The sequence below is a fragment of the Culicoides brevitarsis genome, chromosome 2, assembly GCF_036172545.1.
Source record: "Culicoides brevitarsis isolate CSIRO-B50_1 chromosome 2, AGI_CSIRO_Cbre_v1, whole genome shotgun sequence".
Lineage (NCBI taxonomy): Eukaryota > Metazoa > Arthropoda > Insecta > Diptera > Ceratopogonidae > Culicoides > Culicoides brevitarsis.
The window spans coordinates 33,895,018-33,921,214 of NC_087086.1; the positions used below are offsets into that span (position 1 = coordinate 33,895,018).

Here is a 26,197-nt window from a genome sequence, read left to right on the forward strand (position 1 = left end):
TATCGACCCAATATGAACAGAAATCATCTTTAGAATGAATATTTATTCAATTTTAGGCTTAAAAGTGATCTGATTTTTTTGTTTCGTCAAACATCGACCCAATATGAACAGAAATCATCTTTAGAATGAATATTTATTCAATTTTAGGCTTAAAACTGGTCAAAAAATGACATGTAAAAAAATCAGAGTTTGAACCTCCAAACTCTGATTTTTTTGTTTCGTCAAATATCGACCCAATATGAACAGAAATCATCTTTAGAATGAATATTTATTCAATTTTAGGCTTAAAACAGGTCAAAAAATGACTTGCAAAAAAAATCAGAGTTTGAACCTCCAAACGCTGATTTTTTTGTTTCGTCAAATATCGACCCAATATGAACAAAAATCATCTTTAGAATGAATATTTATTCAATTTTAGGCTTAAAACTGGTCAAAAAATGACATGTAAAAAAAACAGCGTTTTTCTTCCAAACGCTGATTTTTTTGTTTCGTCAAATATCGACCCAATATGAACAAAAATCATCTTTAGAATGAATATTTATTCAATTTTAGGCTTAAAAGCGATAAAAAAAATGACTTGCAAAGAAAAATGTCACTTCCTTGTTTATTAACGGTCAAAAATTTTAAATTTTATTAAATTGGCAACTCTTTTTAATTTTTTCAAGTTGGCAACACTCCTCTCCCAAAATCCATCACTGGCAACCCTACCAACATGTGTATTTGTTTTGATTCGCAACAAAAGTGAATTCCGGACAACTTTTTCGTTAAATTCCTCCACAAAATCATCCCACAAAAATGTGCAGCATTGGCGAAGAAGATTTCGGCGACGAGGGCGGCGTTCATGCCATGATCCCAGAAACGGCAAAACTCACCCTAGATGATTCGCTGCAACAACAAACCTGCAAAAGATGCAATTTGGAAAAATGTGTGCTGAAATTGAGTCACAAAAAAGACCCGGAATGCGGAAAATGCTTCATGAATTACGTTCGTCACAAGTTCAAAGCTGCTTTGGGAAGTACAAAGATCGTAAAACGGGACGCTACGGTGCTGCTAGTTGCTGACGAGGCTCCCGAAAGTGTCGTGATGCTGGATATGATCAAAAATTGCATCGAACAGAACATTCATCAGCGATTACATGTCAAAATTGTGGGAGTTTTGATGATTGACGAGGGATTTTTGGGCGACAACAGTGACAGAAATGGTCCAAAAAGCTTTTATGAGCGTTACAAATACCTCGGAATGCCTTTATTTTACACGAATCTCGCTCGAAATCAGGATTCAGTGAAAATTATCGATGAAAATTGGCAGCAACTTGACGACGACTCAAAAGAAAAAAGTTTAAAACAAAAATTATCAGCTTTGAAGTCCTTAACATCGCAACAAGAGTACTTACATAGTCTTCGAGTCGCCGCATTATCCTCCGCCGCCACAGAATTAACCGCAGAATTCGTTTTTACGCCGGAAATTAGTCTAGATTTGGCAAAACTTCTCTTGACGAACATCTCTTTGGGTCGCGGAGCTTCCGTCGCTCTCGATGTCGGCTTTTGCGACACGCGCCACGTTTCCTTTCGCATCATTCGTCCCATGCGCGACCTGACAATCGAAGAAATTCATCATTATTTGACGCTAAATGGCCTGTCAGCTGCCTCCTCGACGCGATTCGGCTTGAATAAAGGACCCAATGCGAGCATACAGAACCTCACGGCGCAATTTGTGGACGGTTTGCAGCAACAATTTTGCGGAACGGTATCCACAGTCTTCAAAACTGGCGAAAGGCTGAAAGGAAAAAACGCGGGAAACGCTGAAATTTGTAAAGTTTGCCGATCTCCGTTGGATTTTGAGAATTCCGAAACACTTTTTGCCACGGAATACTCGAGACTCGTGTCGGAATTTGCGAATCAGCACATCAGTGAGCCGGAATTTATCGAAGAAAAAGCAAAAGAAGCTGTTCGAGGTGCGGAAAAGTCGAAAAAACAAAATTTGTGTCATAGTTGCAGGAATATTTTCATGGGAGTGGATGACGAGAATTTGGGAGATTTTTACGAAAGTTTGTCGTGATGGAAGGAAATTGTAAATAAATTACCTGAAACTGATTTTTATTGATTTTTTTGCCGTCACCGAAGTTTAATTACAATTTTTGTCATTTTTTGTCATTCGATTTATCGATAAATGAACTTGACAAATTCATAACGCTTTACGACATTTCCCGATGGTCTTTCTGAGTCCCTTTCTTCTGAACGAGAATCTTCTCGACGAGCTCGAATTTTAGTTTCGATATTTTCTCGTCGTATTTCTGATGGTCTTTCAGTAGATTTTTCCTCAAAATGAGCAGAATTTGTAGTTTTTGCCAATATGACGGAGAGAAGAGCCGACAAAGACGTCAAAACGACAAGCAAAGGTAGTTTCTATAAGAAAGTTGAAGAAAATTAATGAAATTTAATCGAAATTTTTTTTTTAATTTTTAATTTTACCATTTTTACGATTTTTTATGAATTTAATTAGAAGTTTTAGATAAATCTAAATAAATTTCGCATTTTTGTAAGGTTTTTATATCATTAAAACTTACAAAATTTACATCAACTACAAATTATTACATGAAAAAATGAAACTTGTTTACATTATATTACAAGTTGTAAGAATTGCTGTTTTTTTTGTTTTTCCTATCTTAGAATAGGACACTTTTTCATATTTCCGTTTTTCAATTTTTCATTTTTCGAAGAGAATTTTTCAGTTTTCGAAATGAATTTCTTCTCAGTTTTTCAAAAGAAATTTTTCTCAGTTTTTGAAATGAATTTCTTCTCAGTTTTTCAAAAGAAATTTTTCTCAGTTTTTGAAATGAATTTCTTCTCAGTTTTCAAAAGAAATTTTTCTCAGTTTTTGAAATGAATTTCTTCTCAGTTTTTCAAAAGAAATTTTTCTCAGTTTTTGAAATGAATTTCTTCTCAGTTTTTCAAAAGAAATTTTTCTCAGTTTTTGAAATGAATTTCTTCTCAGTTTTTCAAAAGAAATTTTTCTCTCAGTTTTTGAAAATGAATTTTTCTCAGTTTTTCTCAGTTTTTCAAAAAAATTTTTCTCAGTTTTTGAAATGATTTTTTTCTCAGTTTTTCAAAAGAAATTTTTCTCAGAAATTTTCTTCTCAGTTTTTCAAAAGAAATTTTTCTCAGTTTTTGAAATGAATTTCTTCTCAGTTTTTCAAAAGAAATTTTTCTCAGTTTTTGAAATGAATTTCTTCTCAGTTTTTCAAAAGAAATTTTTCTCAGTTTTTGAAATGAATTTCTTCTCAGTTTTCGAAATGAATTTCTTCTCAGATTTTGAAATTAATTTCTTCTCAGTTTTTGAAATGAACTTTTTAGTTCTCAAAAACTTTCAGCTTTTGACTCAAATTTATCTGTTTGAAGCTCAGTAATTAACAATTAAATCCTCTCCATAATAACCCTCCTAATTACCTTACTTATTTCACAATTAGCGAAATCATTAATCTCGTCTTCCAAGAAGTTCTTTTGTTCATTAAACATTCTCATTAAATAATGCGTAGAAGCACGTAAAAAAACAACAAACAAAAAATGACTCACTTATTACTTGTTGTTGTTGTTATTTATTATTGTCCCAACTTACAGAAGCAGAACCAGCGAAAAAAAAAATTTAATTAAAGAATCTCCTGAGGCCACAGAATAAATCGCAAAAGAATTTCACACTTGTCATTCGATCCGTCATCTCGTGAATCGCCGACGAAGCAACAAATTAACATAGATCTTTTTTTTCATCTGGAATTTCCAAAACCACAAAGCTCTTTACGATCAATTTCATCCGGTGAGCTTGACAACATTACAAGGTCAGTAAAAGGCTCGATTCCGTGGTTTACATCATTTGTCAAGATTAACGCTTCTAAGTAAATAAATATGAAAAATGGGATGATTCAAGATGAAATCTAGGACGTCAAGCTAATAATTTAGCATAAAATTAGAAAAAAAAATTAGTTCCGTTGTAATAAAGAAATGTTTCCTGTAAGTCATCAATTGCAACGTTAATCGCCCCGAGTCTAAGGATCAAATGTTTTGACATTGAAAATTTTGCAAAGTGAATGACCTTCGAGGAGATTCGCAAAGTCACCTCAACATTTCTTGCATTGTTGTAAAAAAAAAATAATTTGCAAGCCGCCTTCATCTTTTGTAACGATTTTTTTATTTTAAATATTTCTCGAAGTTATTAACTTACGTGATGCGGCTTTTGCTGAGGGACCGGTTTGTAAGAAGAAAAAAAAACAAAAACAAAAAAGTAAACAGTTTTTATTTTAAATAACAAGTTGCTGATTAATTTTGGAAGTAACGATTGTCCAGTCAAATCTAGATGAAAGAAAAGAGGAAGCAAAAAATTCTGGGAATTACGTCGAAACAGGTTATGGTCCCAAGTGACTATGAACTTTGTATTTTTTTCGTTTATCGGAGGTCAGTTTTCTTGATTTCTTGAATGAATTTTAAAAATTTAAGAAAAAACGATCATTAAAGGGCAAAAAACGAAGAAAGGTGACCTTGAAAAATTTAACAGGTTATGGGCCCATACACGATTTTTTTTCGGAAATCCCAAAAAATTTCTTTAATAAATTCTTGGATGGAGATTTTTGGTATCTTTCCATGTTTTTTATATTTATTTTTTTATTTATTACAATAACAAGACAAGAATCAATTTCGCAGGTGAATCACCTGAACTTGTAACCACAAAAGCTAATGCCTAAAAAATAATAAATAGCAACAATAATGACACAGCACACCGCGTTAAGGCATCGAATTTCATACGTAAAATAAGTTGTTTATCTTTTTTGTTGCGATATTCGTGTCAGAATTGTTCTGAGAGACGTATATAAAGCAGACAAAGCTTCGTAAGAAGTCAGTTGTAGCAAAAACGTTCAATTGTTAAATACTCTGTGAAAGAAAAAAATATTTAAAAAAATTTAAAAATGTTCAAAGTAAGGATTTGAAAAAAAATAAAGTGAAAAAAAAAATTTTAAATTAAAAAAAAAAATAAAAATTTATTTAATTTAATTTTTTAATTTATTTAAATTAATTTATTTATTTTTAAATAAAAAAAAGTTTAAAACATTAAAAAAAATAAAAAAAATTAATTAAATAATTTTTTTTTAGGAAATTTTTGTCCTCTGTGCCTTTGTTGCCATTTCCTACGCTCTTCCAGCTGGCGAAACCGTTCAAGCCGCTATTCAACCAGAAACGCAAGATGTAGAATTTGTAAATTTGGATACCGATTTGGAAGGAGCTGAAACCGCTCATCATGGATACGGCGGATACGGAAGAGGTTTCGGAGGGTATGGAGGCTATGGCCGAGGCTTTGGAGGATATGGCGGCTATGGAAGAGGTTTCGGAGGTTATGGAGGATACGGAAGAGGATTTGGCGGATACGGTGGATATGGACGTGGATTCTACGGTTAAATTAACAAAAAATTTAAAAAAAAAAAAGAATTCAATGGAATACTCACGTACATACGAAAAAAGCCCGATCAGTGAACCAAAATTATTTTACGTTTTTCTAAATAAATTTATAATTTTTATTTAAATAAAATTATTTTCTTATTTTTTTAATGATTTTGTTTTAAATTTTCCTTCAAGCTTGAAATTAGATTCAAAAAAAATTTTTTAATTTATTTATTATATTTTATTATTATTTTTTTATTTTATATTTTTATTATTTTTTTTTTTTTTGAAAAAATATATTTAAAAGAAAATTCAAAAAAATAATTATTATTATGAAAAAAATAATTTTATTTTATGAAAATATTTAATTATACCTTTAAATATTTTTTATTAATTTTTTTTGAAAATTTTGAATCTAAACAAAATTTAAAAATACATTTATTTTTTTTCATTTTATTTTGAGGAATTAATTTCAGTTAAAAAGCTTTAAAAAAAATTCTAATTATTTTTCAATTATTTTAATTTTTTTTTCCTTTAAAAATTTTAAAATTTAGAAAAAATAATATTTTTACCAATTTTTAGATATTTATTAAATTCAAAAAAAAAAATAAATACTTACCCGTAATAAAAAAATTATTTAATCACTTCAAGATATCAAAATTAATTTTTAGCTTTAAAAGTTAAAAGTTTACAAAAATTAAAAACAAACAAATATTTTGTATTTAATTTCATTTTTACTCTTTATTTTTTATTTTATCATTTAATTAATTTCTCCACTATTTTACTGTTTTTTTTTGTTTCTCTCATTAATTTATGAATATTCTTGTGTTTGATCGTCATAAAAATATTTCCTTACAAATTAAGAAGTTGTCCATATTACTTATATGTTACAGGATTTTATTTACTTTTTTGTTATTTTTAATTTTTTTTAAATTTTTTTGAGTTGTTTGAACAAACAAACTCGACGAGCTCCCTTCTTACTGGCTAAAAATCTAAAGAGTCACTATTTTGTCTACTTTGTCGTTTTTTTTATTTATTTTTTATTGTTTCTCTAACTATTTTATTATTTTTTTCATACCTTTAGTAATAATAATAATAATATATTTTAACCATCATTAAACTGCTTTTTATCTTTAAATAATATAAATTACGTTTTTTTTTGTTATTTTATTTATTTTTTTGAATGTTTGTATTACTAAAAATTATTCATCTATTTATTTTACAAGAGCTGTGCATGCGGTTGTTGCTTTTTTTACTTTTTTTTCTTTATTAGTACTTAATTTTATTAATATTTTCTTGTTTGTTTTTTTTTAGAAAGATGTTTTATTTGCGTCTTCGTCCCTGCTTCACAAAGTTTTTTTTATAAAAGAAAATTTCACTTTCAAAAATTGAGGAACTTTTTGTTTGCTTTCATAATTCGTGTTGTTGATTGATTATTTTCTCAAAAATTTACAGATTTTTTTTACACATTAAAATAAAAATTAAACGGGGTTGTTTGTAGGTTAACATTTTTTGATGTCCTCTGAAAAAAAGATTAAGAAAAATTATTTTATTATTTTGTTTGAAAAAAAAAAATAAGAACATTTATAAAAAAAATTAATTTTAAAAAATTTAAATTAATTAATTAAAAATAATTAATAATTAATAAATAATTAATTAAAATTAAAAAATCAGTTTTGTGCGGTTTTCTGCTGTTTTAGTTTTTGCCGTTTTTAAATAAAAACAGTATAAAATCGCATTTGTTAATTTATAAAATTTATTAAATGCAGTTTTAAAGAAAAATTTTTTTCAATTTAATTGCATAAAACACTCAGAAGTTTCGTAATTTCGCAAAAAATATACTTATTTTGGAAATATTATGGCATTTGCATGTTTTCACAGAATATGCATCACTGAAAAGAGAAAAAACTTCCAAAAAGTCTAAAAAATGTGAAAATTTTTATTTTTAATGCTTATTTTTTGTCTTAATTATACAAAATTATACCTTTAATCCAAAGTTTTGCTGAGAAAAAGTGTGAAAAAAAATTTTTCTTTAAAACTTCAGTAAACGTTAATAAACCTATGGAAACATTACAAAACTGCGAAAAACGGAATGAAATTAACAAACTGCAATAAACAGGGATAAATCAGCAAAAATTGAGGAAAACTGAGCAAAACAGAGAAAAACTACTTTTTTTAAAACAGGAAGAAACGGTTATTTTTTTTTTTAAAACAGAGTAAAACTGCGAAAAACTGCGAAAAACCGCGAAAAACGGTGGACCAAATTTGGATGGGACACCCTGTATTTTTTATAACTAATTAATTAATTATTTAAATTAATTTTCTTTAAAAAAAATATTTTAATTTTTAAATAAAAATTTTAATTAAAATTAATTATTTTTTAATGAAAAAATTAAAAAAAAAATTATTAAATTTATTTAATTTTAATTTATATTTTTATTCAAAAAAAATTAATTTTTAAAATTAATTTTAAATTAAAAATAATCATTTTTTTTTATTTTCAGAAAAAAAATTTTTTTTTCAAAACTCACCATTTTTGTTCGATCTCTAACGGCTCTACGTGTCACCTGATCATTCAATTTCAATGGGTCGCGTATTGGAAATTGTCGGCTTCGACGGTTGCGGAATAATCGTAATCTCATCGTTAATTTTGAGCGGCTTCAACAACGAACTACTCGACGAACCGCCTCCGCTGCTGCCTTGTCCGCTGCCCTTGTTCTTGTCCATTTGTTTCTTGGCGACGGTGCTGTGTGCCGAATACACGTGACTCTCGAATTGCTTGTACATGCCAAAGGTTGCCGTGCAAACGGTGCATTTGTACGAGAGATGCGCCGGTTTTAGTGTCATATTGTGATCGCGTGACACGTGGTTAAGTAACTTCCATTGGTAAACCTAAAAAAAATTTTTTTTCGTTAGAAAAGGTGAAAAATACGAAAAAATTAGGAAAACTTACTCTTCCACACACGGGACAACGTCCTGCATCTTTGCCCTTGTTAGCTGCATCCTGCATGGAGCTCGTGACGAGCCCGTGAGAACCGAGCAAGTGACGTTCGAGTCCCTGATCCGTAAAGAAGCGATATTGACATTTCTGACAATTCAATGGTGGTCTGTTGTAAATCATTTTTGGATGGATCTAAAATCAAAAAATCGTAAAATTAATTTTTTTTTTATTTTTTTGAGAATTATCGACAAAAATCTCACCTTAACTTTGTGAATCCATTGCATATGGTTCCTCAGTTGATCCAAATCCTTAATGTACCCGTCGCAAATCTCGCAGATGACGAACGACGTTTTGTTTGTGGAATTGGGATTTTGTCCGGGTTTCATGCCGGGCGCAACGCCAGCGGGAATTTTTGTCGTTGCCGCAACAGATGCCGGATTGAAGGCTCCATGGGCGCCCGATGACGACGACGAAGCACTTGATTGACGTGGTACGGGTGTAATTGAGATACTTGGTTGTTGTTGTTGATTGTGTTTGCTGCGATTCACCGCCTGTTGGATATACTGCAAACTTGCCATGTTGTTGCCCGATGGGAAGCCGCCACTCATGCGACTCATTGTCATGGCGTACGGCGAATTGGCGTTTGGTTGCCCGCGTAATACCGTGCCTTGAGACGTTTTGTTTGTTACGCTGTTCGGGCGTCCTCTGCCTGTTTGTCCGCGCATTGCAGCAGCGATTGCGGCATTTCGCTGTTGAGCAGCTAAAAAAAAGAGAAAAAAATGTAAGTTAGTTTTCATGATTTTTTTTGTTATTTTTTTTATTCAAAAAAAAAAAAAATTAAATTTAATAATTTTTTTTAAAAATAATTTAACAATTGAGTGAATTTTTTTTTAAATTTGCAAAAAATTTTAATTTTTGAAAAATAAAACATTAATTTAAAATTTTCCAAAAATTAAAAAAAAAATAAACCAAAAATATTAGTTGAAAATATTTAAACTTAAAATAAATAATATTTAAAAATTAAATTGAATTAATTGAAATTCAACAAATAAATTTTTAAATTAATTATGAAATGAAAAAAAAAATTCAAGGAAAAATAAAAAAAATATTTGAAAAATATTTGTTGATTTTTAATATATTTTTTTTTGAATTGCTTCTTTAATTTCTGAAAAATTTTAAATTATTTTTTAAATTTAATTTTATTTTTTTTTTTAATAAAAAATAGCTTTAAAAAATTTATAAAAATATTTTGAATTAATTCAGCATTAATTAAATTTAAAATTTTATTCAAAATATGTGAAAATTATTTTTTTATTTTAAATTTTATTTTTGTAAAATAAAAAATTAATTAAAATTTTCCGAAAATTAAAAAAAATGTAAGCAAAAACTGTGCTAAAAAATATTTAAAATTAAAATAAATAATATAAATAATAATTAAAAAAAATAAATTATTTAAATTTAAAAATTAATTAAAATTCAACAAATAAGATTTTGAATTTTTAAAGAAATTTAAAAAAATACAAAATTCAAGAAAAATAATAAAATGACAAAAAATATTAAAATTTTATAGAAAAATTGAACGAAATTTTATTTTAAAAATTAATATAAAAAAGTATAAAATTTTATGATCTTTTAATCAAATACAAAAAAAATATTTAAATTAAATTGTAAAAATTTAAATAATTAATTATTTTTTTTTAATTTAATTTAATTCAATTAAATTTAATTTAATTAATTTTAAATTAATTTTAATTTAAATTAAATAAAATTTTAAAAAAAAAAAAAATATTTAAATTTAAAAATTTTTTCAGAAAAAAAAAATTTTAAAATAAATAAATTTTCAAAAAAATTAAAATTAAAATAAAACTCTTACCCGCTGCAGCTGCCGCCTTCTGTTGCTGCGCCAACAACTGCGCCTGTTGCTGTTGCGCTGCCATCTGATATGCCGTCGCCGTGCCAACCAACCCATGTTTCGGCTTAATTTTCGGTATCTTCGCTGGCGGCTCCCAATCCAGCGGCGGTGCCAAATTCGAGTCTGGCTTGAATTTCTTCACACAAGCCAACGCATGTCGCGCCAACTTGCTCTTGCCATTGTCCTCGAACAAGCAATTCGGACACTGATGATAACTCACAGGCTTCTCAATGCGTCCCTTGATGTTATGCACTGCCTCCATGTGATACAGAATCTCGTGCGCTGCCTTACACTCAAATTCGCAAAAGTTACAACGATGCTGGTTGTTCTTGTGATGCGGCGTCTCGTAATGATGCGCCATCGCCAAACCCGATTCCGACTTGAAATTGCAATATTCGCATCGTTTCAGCTCGAATTTGAAGGGCGCATTATTTTCCTTGCTCGCATCCAGGTTTTTCATGAGCGAATTGATCGCCATTTGCGTCGATGCGGAAGGATGATTGCCTTCGCGTTCGCATTTTCGCTTCTGTTGTCGCAGCAAGTCCTTTTGCACGTGTTCCTGTACGAGATTCACTCCGATGCCCATGAAGAATTTCCCCAGCGGACTCTGGAAAAAGTCATCTTTCTTCGCGCCGGCATTAATGATGGCGTCTTTGACACTTTCCGGCGTGATAATGTGCTCCTTGATGAGCGAAATGTCATTTTCGACGTCTTTGATGAGGACTTTTGTCTTGCCGCCTTCGCCGTCGCTCTCGTCATCCTCATCCGAGGTATCCAGCTCGTCCCAGTCGTCGTCATCTTGTTGCTTGCGCTTCGATTCCTTGCGTTTCGAGCGTTTCTTTTCGCGTTCCGCCTCCTCCTCCAACAGTCGTTTCGCCCGTTCGATCTCGTCTTCGTCTTTGGCACTTGGATTTTCGGCTTCGCGTTCCGCTTCGACCTCTTTCGCGATTTTCGCGACAACTTCCTTCAACGGGTCAGCGGGAGGTTTCTCGTAGATGTAAGGAACGATGAACGACGGAGCTTCCAACACAAACATGTCGTCTGTCAAGGCAGGCAGCAGCTGATTATTCGCGTTTGACTGTTTCGCGATGGGCGTGACGTTGGCGCCGCCACTCGTTCTTAAGGGATACGTGCCTTGTGCCGGAACTGCTGACGGCAATTTGTTCTTCATCAGCGAATTTGTGTCGACCATCACCAATGGAGGCGGTTCTCGTGTCGTTTTTTGGAACGCAACCGGCGACGAACTTGCCGAACTCGCTGTGAGAACATTATTGCTCGTATTTAGCGGATCCTCCTCCATCGAGTCGTCATTTTGATCGTAACCCCCGAAGCGACGCACATTCAAATTACTTTTACGTCGATTGGTAGACGTGGGTTTCGATTCTTCGACCAAAACGCAGTCCTCTTCCTTGTCCGAAAGGATCTCGGTGACGTCATTACTGTCTCCGTTTGTGGTTTTTGCGCGATTTAGCGACGACGATTGTCGACTACTTTCTTCGCTTTCGCTCTCGGAGCTGTCGGATCCAATACTGACTGGTTTGTCGTCGTCTTCGTGCGTTCCGGCGCCATTTGGCACACGTCCATCGACTTCCATTGCCTCCATTTCGTCCTCATCCTCCTCTTCGGAGTCGGAATCGATGCTGTGAATCACTTCTTCGCTTCCATTTGTACTTTTAACTTTGCCATTTTCCGCTGTTTTTGCGTCCTGACTCGAATCGGCATCCATTGACTCGGATGCGGAAGACTCCTTTACCGGATCGTCGCCTGTTGCTGCCAAGGGATCATCATTTTTCGCTTCAGCAAGGTCCTCGGAGTCTTTCGGGGTGTCTTTTTCCACGTCACACGTACTAATTTCGGGTTGTTCGTCGTCATCTACTTCCATGGGCTCGTCAATTTTGGTTTCCGGCACTTCGGTGATGCCATTTACATCGCCGTTTGCCTTAATTTCGTCACTTTTGTCGAGATTTTCGGGCTTTTTGAGCTCCGTATCGCCAGCAGGGTCCGTTGCGGTGTCACCAACAACTTTGTCATCAGCCATGTTGGGGGTGTTTGTGTGTGTGCGATCGATAAATCACGTCTATTGATCTGAAATGACACAAAAAAAAACAAAAATTAAATCATTTTTTCCGAACAAAACAGTGCAGGAGCTGCTGGTAAGTGCTGCCCCCTATATTGAGTTATGCTATTTTCAGAGAGATTCTGCCTCTGTTCGGTCGCTGTCATCGACAACGCATTATATTTTATGTATTTACTCGCATGGGTGACACACACAACGACACATGAACGATTTTCAATTAGGTACATTATGTACTGAAAATCATGTAAAAGTCAAAAAATAATAATTTTCTCGTAAAATTCGTGCAATCAGGATTTTCGAGCCAACTTTCATTCTATTTTCGAAAATTTTCTTTTCTGTGAATTTTTTCAGAGTTATTCATAGAATTGAAGTGACGACGACGCGATGCAGAAGAGGAAAAAATTACAGTTACACGATAACAGACGTCGCTCGTCGGTCGAGTCGAAAGAAACGAAGAAGAACAGAAAAGCAAAAAAAAAAAAAAAAGAAAAGTAAGAAGAAAAAAAAATAGAAACTAGCTTAGTTATTACTGTTATGTGGTTTGAATAGTACGGATGGAATAAAAAAAAACAGTTCAGTGTCTCGAAAAAACTGCGTGGATGAAGAAATCCGTGAAATATGCCGAGCTTTTGTGGGTTTCGAGTTCAGAGGAGTGACTGATGTGCTTCATTGGACTCGAATTTTATGGATTTTTACATTATTTTAATGGCAAAGTTGGTTCTGTGCTGAAAATTGTAGATTTTTTGACATGTTTTGATGTTAAATGACTAAAAATGACAAATTTGTAGCTCAAAAGTCCTCAGATTAATATTTTGTTTAATTTTTCTTCAAAATTTTTGGTTAAACTTTTCTTGTTTTTAAGATTTTAATGAGAAATTTGTCTGTTTTTAGAGTCAAAAGGCTTAAAAATGTGAATATTTTACCTTTTTTTGTTCAAATTTTTAACTTTTTTAAAAAAAAATTGCTTAAGTTTTTATTTTAAAGTTCCATTATTGAATTTTGACGTTCACTTTTTACATTTTATAGCCATTTGAGACTCGAAAAATGTAAAATTTGATCCTATAATTACTTTCAAAACTTAAATTGTTAAAATTTTCGTTTGAAAATCGCGAAAAATAAAAAAAAATAAATGAAATACCTAAATTAAGAATTTTTAACTCAAATTAACGAAAATTAATTCTAAGAAATTAAAAAAAAAAAATTTTTAAATTTAAAAAAAAAAATTAAAAATTTTAAAAAATTTTGAAAAATTAAAAAAAAAATTAAAAATTAAAAAAAAATTAAAAAAAAATAAAATTTAAAAAAAAATTTTTTTTTAAATTTAAAAAAATTTAAAAAAAATTTAAAAAATAATTTTGACTAAAATTTTGCCTTAAAGTCACAAAAATAAAAATTTTTCAAAATAAATTTGTAGTTGCAGGACTTGAAATAATTAATAAAAATTTAAATTTGTAAGTCCCCAGAATCATTTTTTGACAAAAAAAATTCTTTTGTAGAAAAATTTTTGATCATTATTTTTGAAATTTTGTTAATTTTTGAAGCTCAAAAGCTTAAAAATGAGGATTTTTGTATTCTTAAACCTTGCCATTTCTTCAAAAGTCACTAAAATAAACAAAAGATCCTCAAAATCTTTCGAAAATCGAAATTTTTCTCAAAATTCGTGAAATTTCAAACATTTTATGTCAAGAAATCCCGTTAAAAATGATTGACTTGTTAAATTTATCCATTTTTTTTTTTGTTAATTTATTTTTTTTTTCACTAATTTTTAGCATTTCAATTGATTTTTATTCATAATTTTATCTTAAAAGTCCTTCATATCTTCAATTTTTAAAAAATTTGGCTTTTTCACGAAAAATTTTGAAAAAATAAAATTTTTTTAACCGAATTTGAACCTTTTATCACTTTGCCATCATAAATTTCGGTCAACTTTTCACATTTTATCGATTTTTCGTCACACTTTTCGTTAAACGTTGTCCTCATTACGTCAACATTTGAGCCATTTTCCGCTAATTTATCCCATTTTGGATGCACTTTTACACTTGACGCGTCTCGCAACTCGTTTTTTCTTGTGCACGAGCAAAATATCAGCTGATTTACGCTTTTTGTCGTCGGTGTTGTGTTGTTCCCTCACACACATGCGAGACAAATATTAATTTACATTTCGTTTGCTTTTTCATTCATTTCGTCGACTCACGTATGCGAGTGTGTTACTTTCATGAGTTTTGTGTGAATGAGATTTTTTTATCATTTTTTTTAAAGGAATTTTTTTTTTAAATTATTTTTTTTAATAAAAATTCAAAAAAAAAATTAAATTTTCAATGAAAAAAAAATTAAAATAAATAAAAACATTCGAAACTGAATGGCAATTAATGTGCCGGCTCGAACACAAACAAACGAGCAGCACACATGTGAATGTGTTGCTGTAGCGAGAGAGACGACGATTTTGCGGTGTGTCGCCGAATTTGCCGTGAAAATCCCCAAATTTCATGCAATTAGTTGGAAAAACATTAAAAAATTTTGTCCGCAATAATTCGTCAGCCATATTGGAATTTTCAGTGATAGGCATGGCGTTGCCCCACAGCGAAGCAAGCGAAACCTCTTTATTTCTACCAAAGAGTGTAGAATAGGAACAACAACATTCGGGCACTGTGCTTCAATAAAAAACTTTTTTTTTTTTGCTCTCACACTGCTGCACGACGTCATACGAGACGAGATGTACGGGCACGGAAGGTACATGCACACACAGAGGGAAACATGCATGCCAAACTTTTATTTATTTATTTACCCTGAAACTGTTTTTTTTTTGCAATTTTTTGCAGGTTCACGTCGAAGGATTTTGCTTTTCACCGAGAGAAACGCGCGATTTTGCGATTCACATTTTGCGCGTTCGAAGCATTTTTTGTGCGATCCCGAATGCTCTTTAAACTTTTTTTTTATTTGTTGTTGATTACTATTTGCTTCTGCATCGATATAGCACTCCACACACACTAAACACTTCATTCACTCGTGTGTTTAACATCTGCCACGATTTTCACAAAATGCTTGCGATACACGGAAGAGAGGGAGAGAGAAATGCGTTTGACAGTTCAGAGTAGGGTGAACATGAAATTTTCTAATTTTTTGAGGTTTTTACTTATTTTATTTTTAATTTTAAAAAATTTCTGAATTTATTAAAAAAATTTAATTATAATGATTTTTTAGACTTTTTGAAAAAATATTTTTACAGAAATTATAAAAAAATTATAAAAAATTATTGATATTTGACAGCTGTCAATTTTTTTGTCAAACATCAATTTTCCATCAGCGTAACTTAACTTTGATATTTGTAATTAAAACAACAAAAAATAAAAAAAAACTTTAGAAAATTCCTCAGAAATCAATATTCAAATCTTTAAAAATTTTTGACACTTGACACATGTCACAATTTTTCATAAAATTTCAAATGAAACATTGTTCGTTACTTTTAATATTTTAATCTCTTTTTTTTAGAAAACTTTAGATTTAAATTTTTGCTAAAGGAAAGAATTGAATTTTCATAAAAATTTCATGTTTGACCCAAAATTGATTTTTTTTTTTTGCTTTAAATATTAGCTTTAAGGTTATTTTTGTTACATTTTGACTAAATTCGAATATTTTCCAAAATTAAAATAATTTTTTTTTAAAACTTGTGAAATTCAGTTTTCAACTTAGGCGCCATCCATTTACGGCGTCGGATAAAAAGGGACATTTTTTGACCCCCACCCCCCCTATAATCGGAAACCGTCGGAATTTAAAGACCCCCCCTAATTTACGACGTACTTTTTAGAAAAATACTCCCCCCCCCCTTTTCAAGAAAAATTGTTAAAAATTAACTCAAATTTATATGGAAATTTTTAAAAATATTTTTTAAAAATTAAAACAAAAAATCTTAACTATAAAATTTATACGACGTCGTATTTTCCAATTTTTATAAAATTTGCATTTTTCGTCGAAAAATTCGAAACTTTTTTAATATTTTTCAAATTAAACATTTTATTCAAACTTCCGCGCCGTAAATTAGATTTTTGTAATTTTGATTTTAAATTTCTTGAAAATTAATTTCTAAATGAAAAAAATTAATTTTTTTTAAATTTGATGAAAAAAATTTTAAAAAATTGTTTCACGAAAATTCTAAAAATTCTTGTTCACCCTAACCTTGACAACAAACAAACTCTCACAAATTTCCTCGACATTGACAGTTCTCGCTCTCACCAACACAAACAAATCAAATTTACCGTTCGCCTCGCATTTGAGTGTGTGTTAGAAGAAGAGAGATTTCGCTCTGAGTTCCCGCACAAACGTTTGAGTGGCAATCTCGGCGGTAATTCAAAAGCATGCCCTCAGCATCATCATCATCATCATCGTCTTTCGTGACCATATGCCTACTTCTTCTTCGTTCTACACTCGATACCTACTGCGACAATACTTGGGGGGAAACATAGCAACAACTCTAAATTCTACGGGAAAAATTCTTGGAACAAATTTTCTTGCAAGATGCGAAAAAATAAACAAAAATTTTTTAAGAAAAAATTACTGAACCGAAGCACCAATCACACAAAGTTCAATGACCAAATTCGTCGGTAGCCTTCAAATAGAAGCAAAGTGAATGTACAAAAAAACACGATTTTTTCTAACAAAAATCTGGTTGAATGTCCTAGATATCGCTTTTTCGCTTTAAAATTTGCATGTTTGCGAAAAAAAATGTTGCAACGATGAGTCATTTTTTGTAAATTCGACGCAAAATTCCTGCGAGAGATGAAAAAATCTTTAAATTTCTCAGAAGACAAAACAAATTCTAGCCACATCATCATCCGTTATATTCTTTGTTTTTTAATGGGAACTTTACGTCAAGCAACGTCATCAATTGAGTCGCGTACGTGCAATTTTCCCAACAATTAAATTTAATTAGTGGAAAAATCTTGAAAAATTTAATTTTTTTATTTTTGAAAATTTAATTTCATTTAAATTAAAATTAAATTAAAAAATAATTAAATTTTATTAAAATAATTTAATTAAAATAATTTAAATTAAATTATTTTTTTTTAATTAATTAATTAATTTTTTAAATTAATTTTAAATAATTTAATTTAAACAATTTTTTAAATTAAAAAAATTTAATTATTTAAAAATAATTTTTAAAAAATTAATTGAATTAAAATTTTTAAAAAAAATAAATTAAATTTTAAGAAAATTATTTTAAAAATAATTTAATTTAAATTTTTTAATTAAATTAAATTTTATTATTTAAAAATAATTTTATTTAAATTATTTAACTTAATTAAATTTAATTATTTAAAAATAATTTTAATAAAATTAAAAATAAATTTAATAAAAAAATAATTTTTAATAATTAAATTAAAAAAAAAAAAAAAAATTAAAAAATTAAATTTAATTAAAAATTTAAAGAAAATTAATTTTGAAAATTCCTATAATTTAATTTATTTTTAATCAATAAAATAATTTAAATCAATTAAAATTTTAATTATTTTTTTTTCTAATTTCAGGAATTCCAAAAAACGCAAAAAATCTCAAGAAACAAAAAAAAACAGAAGAAAACTGAAGAGGTAACGTAACGAATGACAGGCACACAGTCACTTCATCGTCGTCGTCAGAACTCGGCAAGCAGGCAGCAGCAGCGTTCGTGGTGTGTGTGTGTGTTTGTGTGTACCTCTGTGATTGCTTGTTTGATTTTGACGACGTCCCCTTTTTCGTTGTGTTTGAAAATTTTTTACAATAATGGTTTGGCCCGAGTCTAGGCTATTTTTATGACATTCGAATTTAAATTTTTTTCCGCATCTTTTGGAACTTCAGGATGACTGATCATCTCGTCTTGGGTCTTTTTTGGTCTTGATCTGACTTCGAAATGATCTCGATGAAAAATTTGCAAGTAACGGAGATGAAATTTTTCGCATCACTCACTTGTGCAAAGTAAAAGTAGGACGAAAGTGAGCGAAAAAACGATCGTGATCGCTGTGAAATTTTCACGATTGACCTTTTTCCGCAAGAATTTCGGTCAAATTCATCAAAAAATCGAAATTTTAGGTTAAGGATCGTTGCAAAATTTCATTTTAAAGCGAAAAATCGATTTCATCAAGGCTCGCCATGAATTTGCGACGACCAAAAACCAAGTAAATAGATAATAATCGGTGTACATAATGTACTTTGCCAATTTAATTCGCACTCTGTGACACATAAATAAATAAAAACCACCGCGCGCCACACACACAAACGAACAAAAGCCCCGTTGGTTATATAACGAATTGTAATCCGATAGTACATAAAGAGCGCTTATGTGCACATAAAACGACACCAACGTCACTTATGTACTCGGCAGCGGCGCTGCAACTGCGAAAAACGGGAACAAGACTTGGCGGAGAGAGAGGAATCGCTGACTGATGCAGAAAGTGGGTGCATGTCAAATCAAAATGCTTCGATGTACATAATGTGCTTTTGCTTAATGAGGCGATTCTTTGTTCTTCGAGGGAAATTTTTGAGTATGTGTGGTGTGAGAAAGTGTCGATGACGTAATTGTGATGCAGTTGTGCCCATTTTTTGCATGTATGTGGGTGATTAGTGGAAAAAAATATTAAATTTTAATGCGAAGTTTGGGAAAATTTTCATGATTTGAGTGATCGAAGGTAATTTTTATGCAGTTAATGAGGTCTCAGGATCTTTTTTGGTACAAAAATTTAAAATTTTATCGATTTTTGATCAAATTTCATTAAAATTTTGAACTAAATTCAATTAAAGACTATCACAAAGGCGAGATTTTCTTTAAAAATTTACTTTAGAAGACCTTAAAGTTTAAAATTGACCACAAAAGATCACTTTAGGTAATAAAAAATATTAAATATTGGTCAGAACTGAATAAATTTTCTCTTCTAATGACTTAACTTACAAACAATAAGCAACTTCTGATCGTATAGAGTACGAAAATTGCCTCAATTGGATCCGAAGAGAAAGTTTTTTATGCAAATTATTAAAAAATTAGCACTTTTCATTCAAGAATCACTTGATTTGGATTCAAAAATTTAGTAAAATAGACCAAAATTGGATTATTGATCATAAAAAATTGAAAAATTGTTCATTTTGAATTCAAAAATTTTAAAAAATTACTGCTTGAGGTTTAAAAATCGAAATTTCTAAGTAAAAAAATTTTTTAGAACACTCAATGCCTAGAGAAATTGCAAATTTAGACTGAAAATGATCCAAATTCAATTGAATTAGATGTTAAAATGACAAACTAAGGCTTCAAAATATAAAAATTAAGCTAAAAAAATTTTAAATGGATAAAAATTTTTTGTTTAAACTCCTAATTTGGAATTAATTTCTTAAAAAAATATTTTTTTTTAAAAAGAAATGATGAAATTTCGCCTCTATGACAATTGATGCCTTACTAAAAGGTAATTTCAGGCACAAATATCGAGTTTTAATATTAAAAACAATTATTTTTGATCTTTAATATTGAAAATTTCGCAGAAAAAATGATTTTGGTGAAGATTCAATGAACAAATTTATTTTCTAAAAATTTAATTTAATTCTAAAACTCAAATTTAGGTAAAAATTTACCTTTGATAGCATTAAAAATCCCAAAATATCTTATTTAAAGAAAAAATTTTAAAAATTGTCATCAAAAATTTAAATTTAATTACCCTAACTTTACTCCTAAGACACTAAAAACTTCAGAAAAAAGTTATTTTTCATTAAAAATCTTCCAAAAAGTCTAAAAACTGATCCACAAAACTCCAAAAAATTTAAAAATATATTGCTCGAGGACATATTCCATTCAAAAAATTAAGCACTCTCGTCCCAATTTCACTTAAAACTTTTTTTAAAACAAAAATTTTTACATAAAACTCCCACAAATCATCGCACAACGTCAACAAATTAACTTTTCCTTACGTTCAAGGCACAAAAACTTCAAATTTAAAAAATTAAATTAAATTTCTGCCTACCTTCTTCTTCCTCTTCGTCCTCGTCGTTAAATGACAATTTACTTTTGGCGGCTTTTTCTGCCTTTTTCTCTTTCTTCGATTTTTCTTTGATTTCACCTCCTTTCGATTTTGCTTTAAAAATCACCCGTTCCGTTAAATCTGCTTTTTTCTGACTTTCCTCTATAAAAAAAAAATTTTTTTTCATTAAAAATTCCAAAGTCAAAATTTTTTCATGACTTACCAAGTTCGATGCGTTTCTTTTCAACGTCTGCTTGTTCCGCGGTGAGATCTCCCTCTTTCAGCACAACAACTTGCGGACTTTCCTCCTCTTTGTCGCTGAAATCCTCGTCGCTGTCGTCGTAATCCTGCACCTTTTGTCGCTTTGTATTGATATCGGGGCCTTCCTTGTAGCCGGCCTGTTGTTTTAATTTTTGCAAGAAACTCGGTTCGTCGGGCTTTATAAATGCAACATTCCTCTTAGACATTCCTCGGTCCAATGCATGAAGTGGTTTGTGGATTTATCACTGCCGAATTAAAAAAAAAATTAATTTTGGGAAAAATTCATGACGTATTTTTATTTTTGTGTGTCGTATACGTGCACGACGTACACGGGATGTCGTCACAAGTTCTTTTCGGGAACGGATGTGAGACCAAAAAAATTCTTTAAAATCGCCGAAATTTTCCGTCGATGCCGAAAAACGCGAGTTTTTGTCGTCGCGCACTGTTTTTGTTTACGTCTCGTCACTCGCGACACTTTCGCAACGCAATGATGCCCCAAAAAAGCGCCTCGTAACTGTCAATGGCGAGGCTCCTTCAATTCAGACCGACGTCGTCGTGTGTGTACGCGGTACGGGTACGGGTACGGGCGAGAAAAAAAGAGACGACGAGCGAAATGAGGTAATGAAGGACTACAGCTTTTCCGCCGTTTTGACGCAAAATTGCCGGTTTCGTTTTGGCATTTTATCGCATTTCGTCGCTACTCACCTCGCAGCGGGCTTTTAATGGGCTTTCGCACACTTTGCGCGGCTTTTATCCTGGAAAAATGCAAGAATTTCAGAAACTTAATGATACCCACAAAACTTATGGAACCTGTGAAATGTGCGCTGGAAAAGATGCCCGCTCGTGTGACAGCGAAGCCGACTGCCAAACGTCACTTTTGACATTTCTAACAACACAACATTCGGCTCGAATCCTTGAAAATCCCGAAAAACCCGCAAATTTCGATTAAAAATCGACTTTTTAACAGCAAAAATCACTTTTTATCGTAAAAATTGCCATCAAACCACCTGAAAAAACCAAAAAATCATCAAAACCGAGGAGAAATCCGAGAAAAACAATTTCGCACGCCGCCGTAACAAAACAAAACACAGAAAATGATTATCCCCGTGAGATGTTTTACTTGCGGAAAAGTAATTGGCAACAAATGGGAGGCTTATTTGGGTCTTTTGCAAGCTGAATATACAGAAGGGTGAGCTTTCTTTAATTTTTTTCCAATAAAAAAATATTTTTTAAGATTTTTTTGAACTTTTTTTTAGTGACGCCCTTGATGCTTTGGGCTTGAAACGATATTGCTGCAGACGAATGCTCCTTGGACACGTTGATTTGATCGAAAAATTGCTAAATTATGCCCCGCTTGAGAAATAAAGAGATAATTTTATGATTAATTAGGACGTTAAAATTATTAAAAATGTTTTAATTTAATTTTTTTTAGTTTTTTGAGAAATTTTTAGGAAGGTTATCTAATTTTGAATGTCGAAAAGGTAAGAAAGTGTTAAATTTTTGGTCAAATTTCTAATAAAAAATATTAATTTTATCGTGAAAATAATTTTAAAAGTCAAATATTTTCAAAAAATTTTAATTTTTGATTGAAAAGTTTAAATTTTTCTTAAAATTTTGAAAAAAAAATGCAAATTTTATCGAAAAAAACAATTTCAAAAGTCAAGTATTTTTAAAATTTTCATTTTTTATAAAAATTTTGGCATGGTCAAAGTAAAGTAAATATTTTAAAGAAATTCAAAAAAAAATTTTGAAGAAATTATTTATTTTGAGAAAATTGAAGTTTTTTAATAAATTAGGCCGCTCCAATTTTTTTTTTATGTTTTTGTCCCCTGCCCCATTTCCAATCAAATTTTAATTAAAAATTTTTCTTAAAATTTCATAAAATTTGGCATTTTTCAGTTTTTTCTTTTAGAAAATAAAAAAATTTTTTTTAGTTTTAAAATTGAAACATTTTTTTTATTAAAAATTAGAAAAAATTACTTTTGAACGGACTTTAATTAAAAATTTAATTTTTTGAAAAAAATTTCAGATCATTTGCCTAAATGAAAAAATTAAAATACTAAAATTTTTAACTTAAAATTTTAAATTTTTAAATTAAAAATTTTTAAAATTTTTGGGAATTAAAAAAATTTGGAACGGCCTTATTAGAAAAAATTATTCTTAAGTTGATTTCAATAAAAAATTTAAATTAAAAAAAAACATGATATTTTAGAAAATTTGACATAAAAAATAAAAAAATTAAAAGAAATAAAATTTAAAAAAAATTAATTTAATTTAAAAATTAATAAAAAAATTAATTAATTTTAATTTAAAAAAAAATATAAAAAAAAATAAATTCTTCAGAAAAAAAAACTTTAATAAGAGAAAATGAAAAAACATTTTTAATTTTATTGTATTGGCCTCTTATTTTATTTTATTTTATTTTTTTAGTTTTTTGTATAAAAAATGATAAAAAATACGAAATTAACAATAATTTTGATTTTAATTAATTTTTTCTTTTAAAGTGTAAGCAAAGTAAATTTTTGTAAAAATAATTTTTTGTGCTTTAAATTTTTTTTTAAATTATTTTAAATATAAAAAAGCGTTTCATGGCATAATTAAATAAAAAAAAAATATTAAAGCGAGTTTTGGCCCTCGGAATTTTTTTTTTCTACACGCTAGAAGAGAGAGATCCGGGCGATTGATTTCTTTTTTTTTGCCAACATTTATCACATGTTTCGGACTAATTTTTAGTCGTTTTTTGCCTTATTCAATGCCATGGGCGAAAATCATTACGAGACCCGGTTCAACCATCACGTCGTCGCTCATGTGGGTGTTGTCACAATGTAATACCAAAACGGCTTGTTTTCCTTCAAAAAAAAATTTTTTTTAATTTTTCAGGTTTTCAATGAAGAAATATTTTTTTTTTACCTGGAATCCTTCGACAAACGTAATTATCGTAAATTCTCCTGTTATTTTGTCGCGTTTCTAAGGAACTCAACCCTCGTGGCCATCGTCGTTCGTGACAATTTTCCATGAGATCATCCAAAATGTGTGGCGGGCATCCGCATTCGCTCAGCGCGCGTTTTATCATGAGTTGCAACGCATCATCTGGCGTCGATATCATACCGCCCCATCTTGTAACGCGTGCCCGTGCCAACGAATTGCACCATCTCACGACTTCATCGCGTTCCATTTGGTCGGCAATCGCTCGCATCGTTGGATTTTGCAAGCGCATCGCCCGCATAAAGTCTTTAAAGAGCGTCAATTCCCTGATGAGATCGCTTATTGTGCGACTTTGGTCCGTAACTTCGGATTTCAGGTCGAAAAGTTTCTGTTGTTGCGTCTCGACGAGCAACCGGAGCTCCTTGACACAATTGTGATCCTTTAATTCGTCCTTTGGAATGACTAAGCCGCATCCCTTTTCGCACGGAAGCGGCTTTTTAGGGTTAAATTCGCATTCTTGCACGTGCGTCGCCAGCAATTCGAGCTTCAGGATCGCCGAGCAACCGTAGGGCTCGTTATCACACTTGATATTGAGACGTGCAAGCAAGTTGCGGAGGATTCGTGGCACCGTACGGAGATTGACACTGGAAATGGGGTTGCGATCGACGGGACATGTGGGCTGTCGTTGCATCCAGGCGTCGAGACAAACGCGACAAAAGGCATGTTCGCACGGCGTTGCCTGCATTGGGTCCTGAAGAACGCCGGAACCTGAAAAAATTGCCTTTAAAATCACAAAAACTTCATAAAAATCTTCAAAAACTCACATATCGTACAAATTAGCTCAATATCAACTTCGCCCTGAAACCGCTCCAGATCGTAGCCCATTTTTTTGTCGTTGTCCTGCCTCCTTCACACACCAAATTCGCGAAAAAGTGACAAAAAATCAACTTGTCGCACGTCTATCGTTCGCGATAAAACCAGTTCACTTCCTTTTATGGGCAAAACAGGTTCACACAATCCACAATCCGCTAATTGTCGTCTTTGTCTCTTTAAATTTTGCTTCCTCTGCAACGAAAAACAAGTCGCAAAATCAAAAATTACCGAAAATCAAGCAAAAATTACCTTTTTTCGTTGTTCCCGTTGGATCGAAGTGCAATAAGGAGATTGATTTCTAATACTGCATACTGAAATGTGTGTCAAAAATGGCTTGAATTAATACTTTTTTCCGTTTTTCATCAATTTATGGCCATTGTTTGTTCGAAAAAGTGTCTGTAGAATGTATTTTTGGTCCAAAAATGCAACTTTTGATGATAAAATGCATAAAAATGTAGAAAAACTTGCAGTAGAAGGAGACCCGATTTTGGCCCTTTGTGTTTTTTGTGTGTGTTCAAGTGTCACAATTGACACAAAGGATGGTACAACTTTAAATTTTGTTACTTGACATGCCCGATGAATATTTTTCTACAAAATTCGGGTGAATTTTTTACTTTTTTCATGAAATTTTTAAAATTTTCATTAATTTTATCAATTTTAATTTAAATTTATTTTAGTTTTTACTCATAAATCGTTGAAAAATTAAGAAAAACTAAAATTTTGAAGGAATGGAGTAACTTTTTGACATTGTAATGACCTAATATTAACATTTTGTTTACCAGACTACAAATTTTTATCAGAAATTTCGCAATTAAATTCCATCAGAGTACCAAAAGTCTTTTGAAATCGAATAAAAATCGTAAAAGCTGAACAAAATCTCACCAAAAAAACATAAAAATCGAACAAAATGTCGGCATCTGCGATGGAAAGTGAGTTTTTATGATGGAATTCCGTCTCCCAGACAATCGGATGACTCATTCCAAGAAACTTTTCTAATTAAATTTAATTATTTTTTTAATTTTCTGTTTTTTTAGAACATCTTTTCAACCTGAAATTCGCTGTGAAAGATCTTGAACGTAGCTCAAAAAAGTGCGAAAAAGAGGAAAAAGCTGAAATCGCCAAAACCAAAAAGGCAATCCAGAAGGGAAATGCCGAGGTAGCCCGAATTCACGCTGAAAATGCAATCCGTCAGAAGAATCAAGCCTTGAATTACTTGCGAATGAGTGCGCGAGTCGATGCAGTTGCATCTCGTGTTCAAACTGCCCTCACAACGCGAAAGGTAAAGTGACCTTGAAATAAAATTCTCATAAAAAAACAATTTTTTTCGCATTTTAGGTCACCACATCGATGGCTGGCGTCGTAAAAGCCATGGATGCGGCGATGAAAGGCATGAATTTGGAAAAAATCTCGACGCTGATGGACAAATTCGAGACACAATTCGAAGATTTGGATGTGCAAAGTTCGTATATGGAGAATACGATGTCACAAACGACGACAACTTCCGTGCCGCAAGGCGATGTCGAGCAATTAATGCAACGCGTTGCCGACGAAGCAGGTTTGGAATTGAATATGGAGATGCCAGCAGGTCCTCAGGCATCAACTTTGGGCGCATCGACACAAGTTTCGCAGGAACAGGACGAATTATCGCAACGATTGGCACGACTTCGACAAGCGGAATAAGAAAAATGTTGATTTTTGGATTTTTGCAAGGCTAAATTACTCCCTCAATCCTCCTTTATGGAATCTTTAGATGCTTTCACGATAGCACGAGGCATTATTTACTAATAAATGTTCAAAAAAGTCAAAATTTGATTT

The 26,197-nt window shown here is 31.1% G+C and overlaps 6 protein-coding genes and 1 long non-coding RNA gene across 8 annotated transcripts; 4 read left to right on the forward strand and 3 right to left on the reverse strand.

The window, feature by feature from the left end:
* The first annotated feature begins 710 nt into the window (after positions 1-710).
* Positions 711-2,110, forward strand: LOC134829872 (cytoplasmic tRNA 2-thiolation protein 2). Its single transcript, XM_063843161.1, has one exon. It carries the CDS (start codon positions 796-798, stop codon positions 2,056-2,058), a length of 1,263 nt encoding a protein of 420 aa, XP_063699231.1. The 5' UTR covers positions 711-795; the 3' UTR covers positions 2,059-2,110.
* A 2,742-nt stretch (positions 2,111-4,852) lies between these two features.
* On the forward strand, positions 4,853-5,591 carry LOC134831379 (uncharacterized). Its single transcript, XM_063845099.1, has 2 exons — positions 4,853-4,963; positions 5,139-5,591. Exons 1-2 carry the CDS (start codon positions 4,955-4,957, stop codon positions 5,439-5,441), a joined length of 312 nt encoding a protein of 103 aa, XP_063701169.1. The 5' UTR covers positions 4,853-4,954; the 3' UTR covers positions 5,442-5,591.
* Positions 5,592-6,192: 601 nt separating this feature from the next.
* Positions 6,193-20,458, reverse strand: LOC134832082 (MOG interacting and ectopic P-granules protein 1). Of its 2 annotated transcripts, none has more exons than XM_063845980.1 (6): positions 20,327-20,458; positions 10,238-12,361; positions 8,625-9,124; positions 8,377-8,556; positions 7,955-8,315; positions 6,193-6,945 (listed from the first exon to the last, which is right to left on the reverse strand). In XM_063845980.1, exons 2-5 carry the CDS (start codon positions 12,312-12,314, stop codon positions 7,995-7,997), a joined length of 3,078 nt encoding a protein of 1,025 aa, XP_063702050.1. In that variant the 5' UTR covers positions 12,315-12,361; positions 20,327-20,458; the 3' UTR covers positions 6,193-6,945; positions 7,955-7,994. The 2 variants fall into 2 exon arrangements, with proteins under 2 accessions (XP_063702050.1, XP_063702051.1); XM_063845981.1 differs by lacking the exon at positions 20,327-20,458 and adding an exon at positions 15,139-15,274.
* Positions 19,564-20,790, reverse strand: LOC134828997 (uncharacterized protein KIAA1143 homolog). Its single transcript, XM_063841989.1, has 3 exons — positions 20,547-20,790; positions 20,327-20,485; positions 19,564-19,568 (listed from the first exon to the last, which is right to left on the reverse strand). Exons 1-3 carry the CDS (start codon positions 20,788-20,790, stop codon positions 19,564-19,566), a joined length of 408 nt encoding a protein of 135 aa, XP_063698059.1.
* A 107-nt stretch (positions 20,791-20,897) lies between these two features.
* Positions 20,898-22,001, forward strand: LOC134832086 (uncharacterized). The gene is made up of 2 exons (XR_010162038.1): positions 20,898-21,773; positions 21,841-22,001. It is a non-coding gene; the product is annotated as an uncharacterized LOC134832086 (long non-coding RNA).
* A 984-nt stretch (positions 22,002-22,985) lies between these two features.
* On the reverse strand, positions 22,986-24,887 carry LOC134832084 (E3 ubiquitin-protein ligase NRDP1). Its single transcript, XM_063845983.1, has 4 exons — positions 24,632-24,887; positions 24,334-24,574; positions 23,495-24,277; positions 22,986-23,433 (listed from the first exon to the last, which is right to left on the reverse strand). Exons 2-4 carry the CDS (start codon positions 24,392-24,394, stop codon positions 23,330-23,332), a joined length of 948 nt encoding a protein of 315 aa, XP_063702053.1. The 5' UTR covers positions 24,395-24,574; positions 24,632-24,887; the 3' UTR covers positions 22,986-23,329.
* A 402-nt stretch (positions 24,888-25,289) lies between these two features.
* LOC134832085 (charged multivesicular body protein 1b) lies at positions 25,290-26,196 on the forward strand. Its single transcript, XM_063845984.1, has 3 exons — positions 25,290-25,311; positions 25,417-25,661; positions 25,718-26,196. Exons 1-3 carry the CDS (start codon positions 25,290-25,292, stop codon positions 26,060-26,062), a joined length of 612 nt encoding a protein of 203 aa, XP_063702054.1. The 3' UTR covers positions 26,063-26,196.
* Position 26,197: the final 1 nt, after the last annotated feature.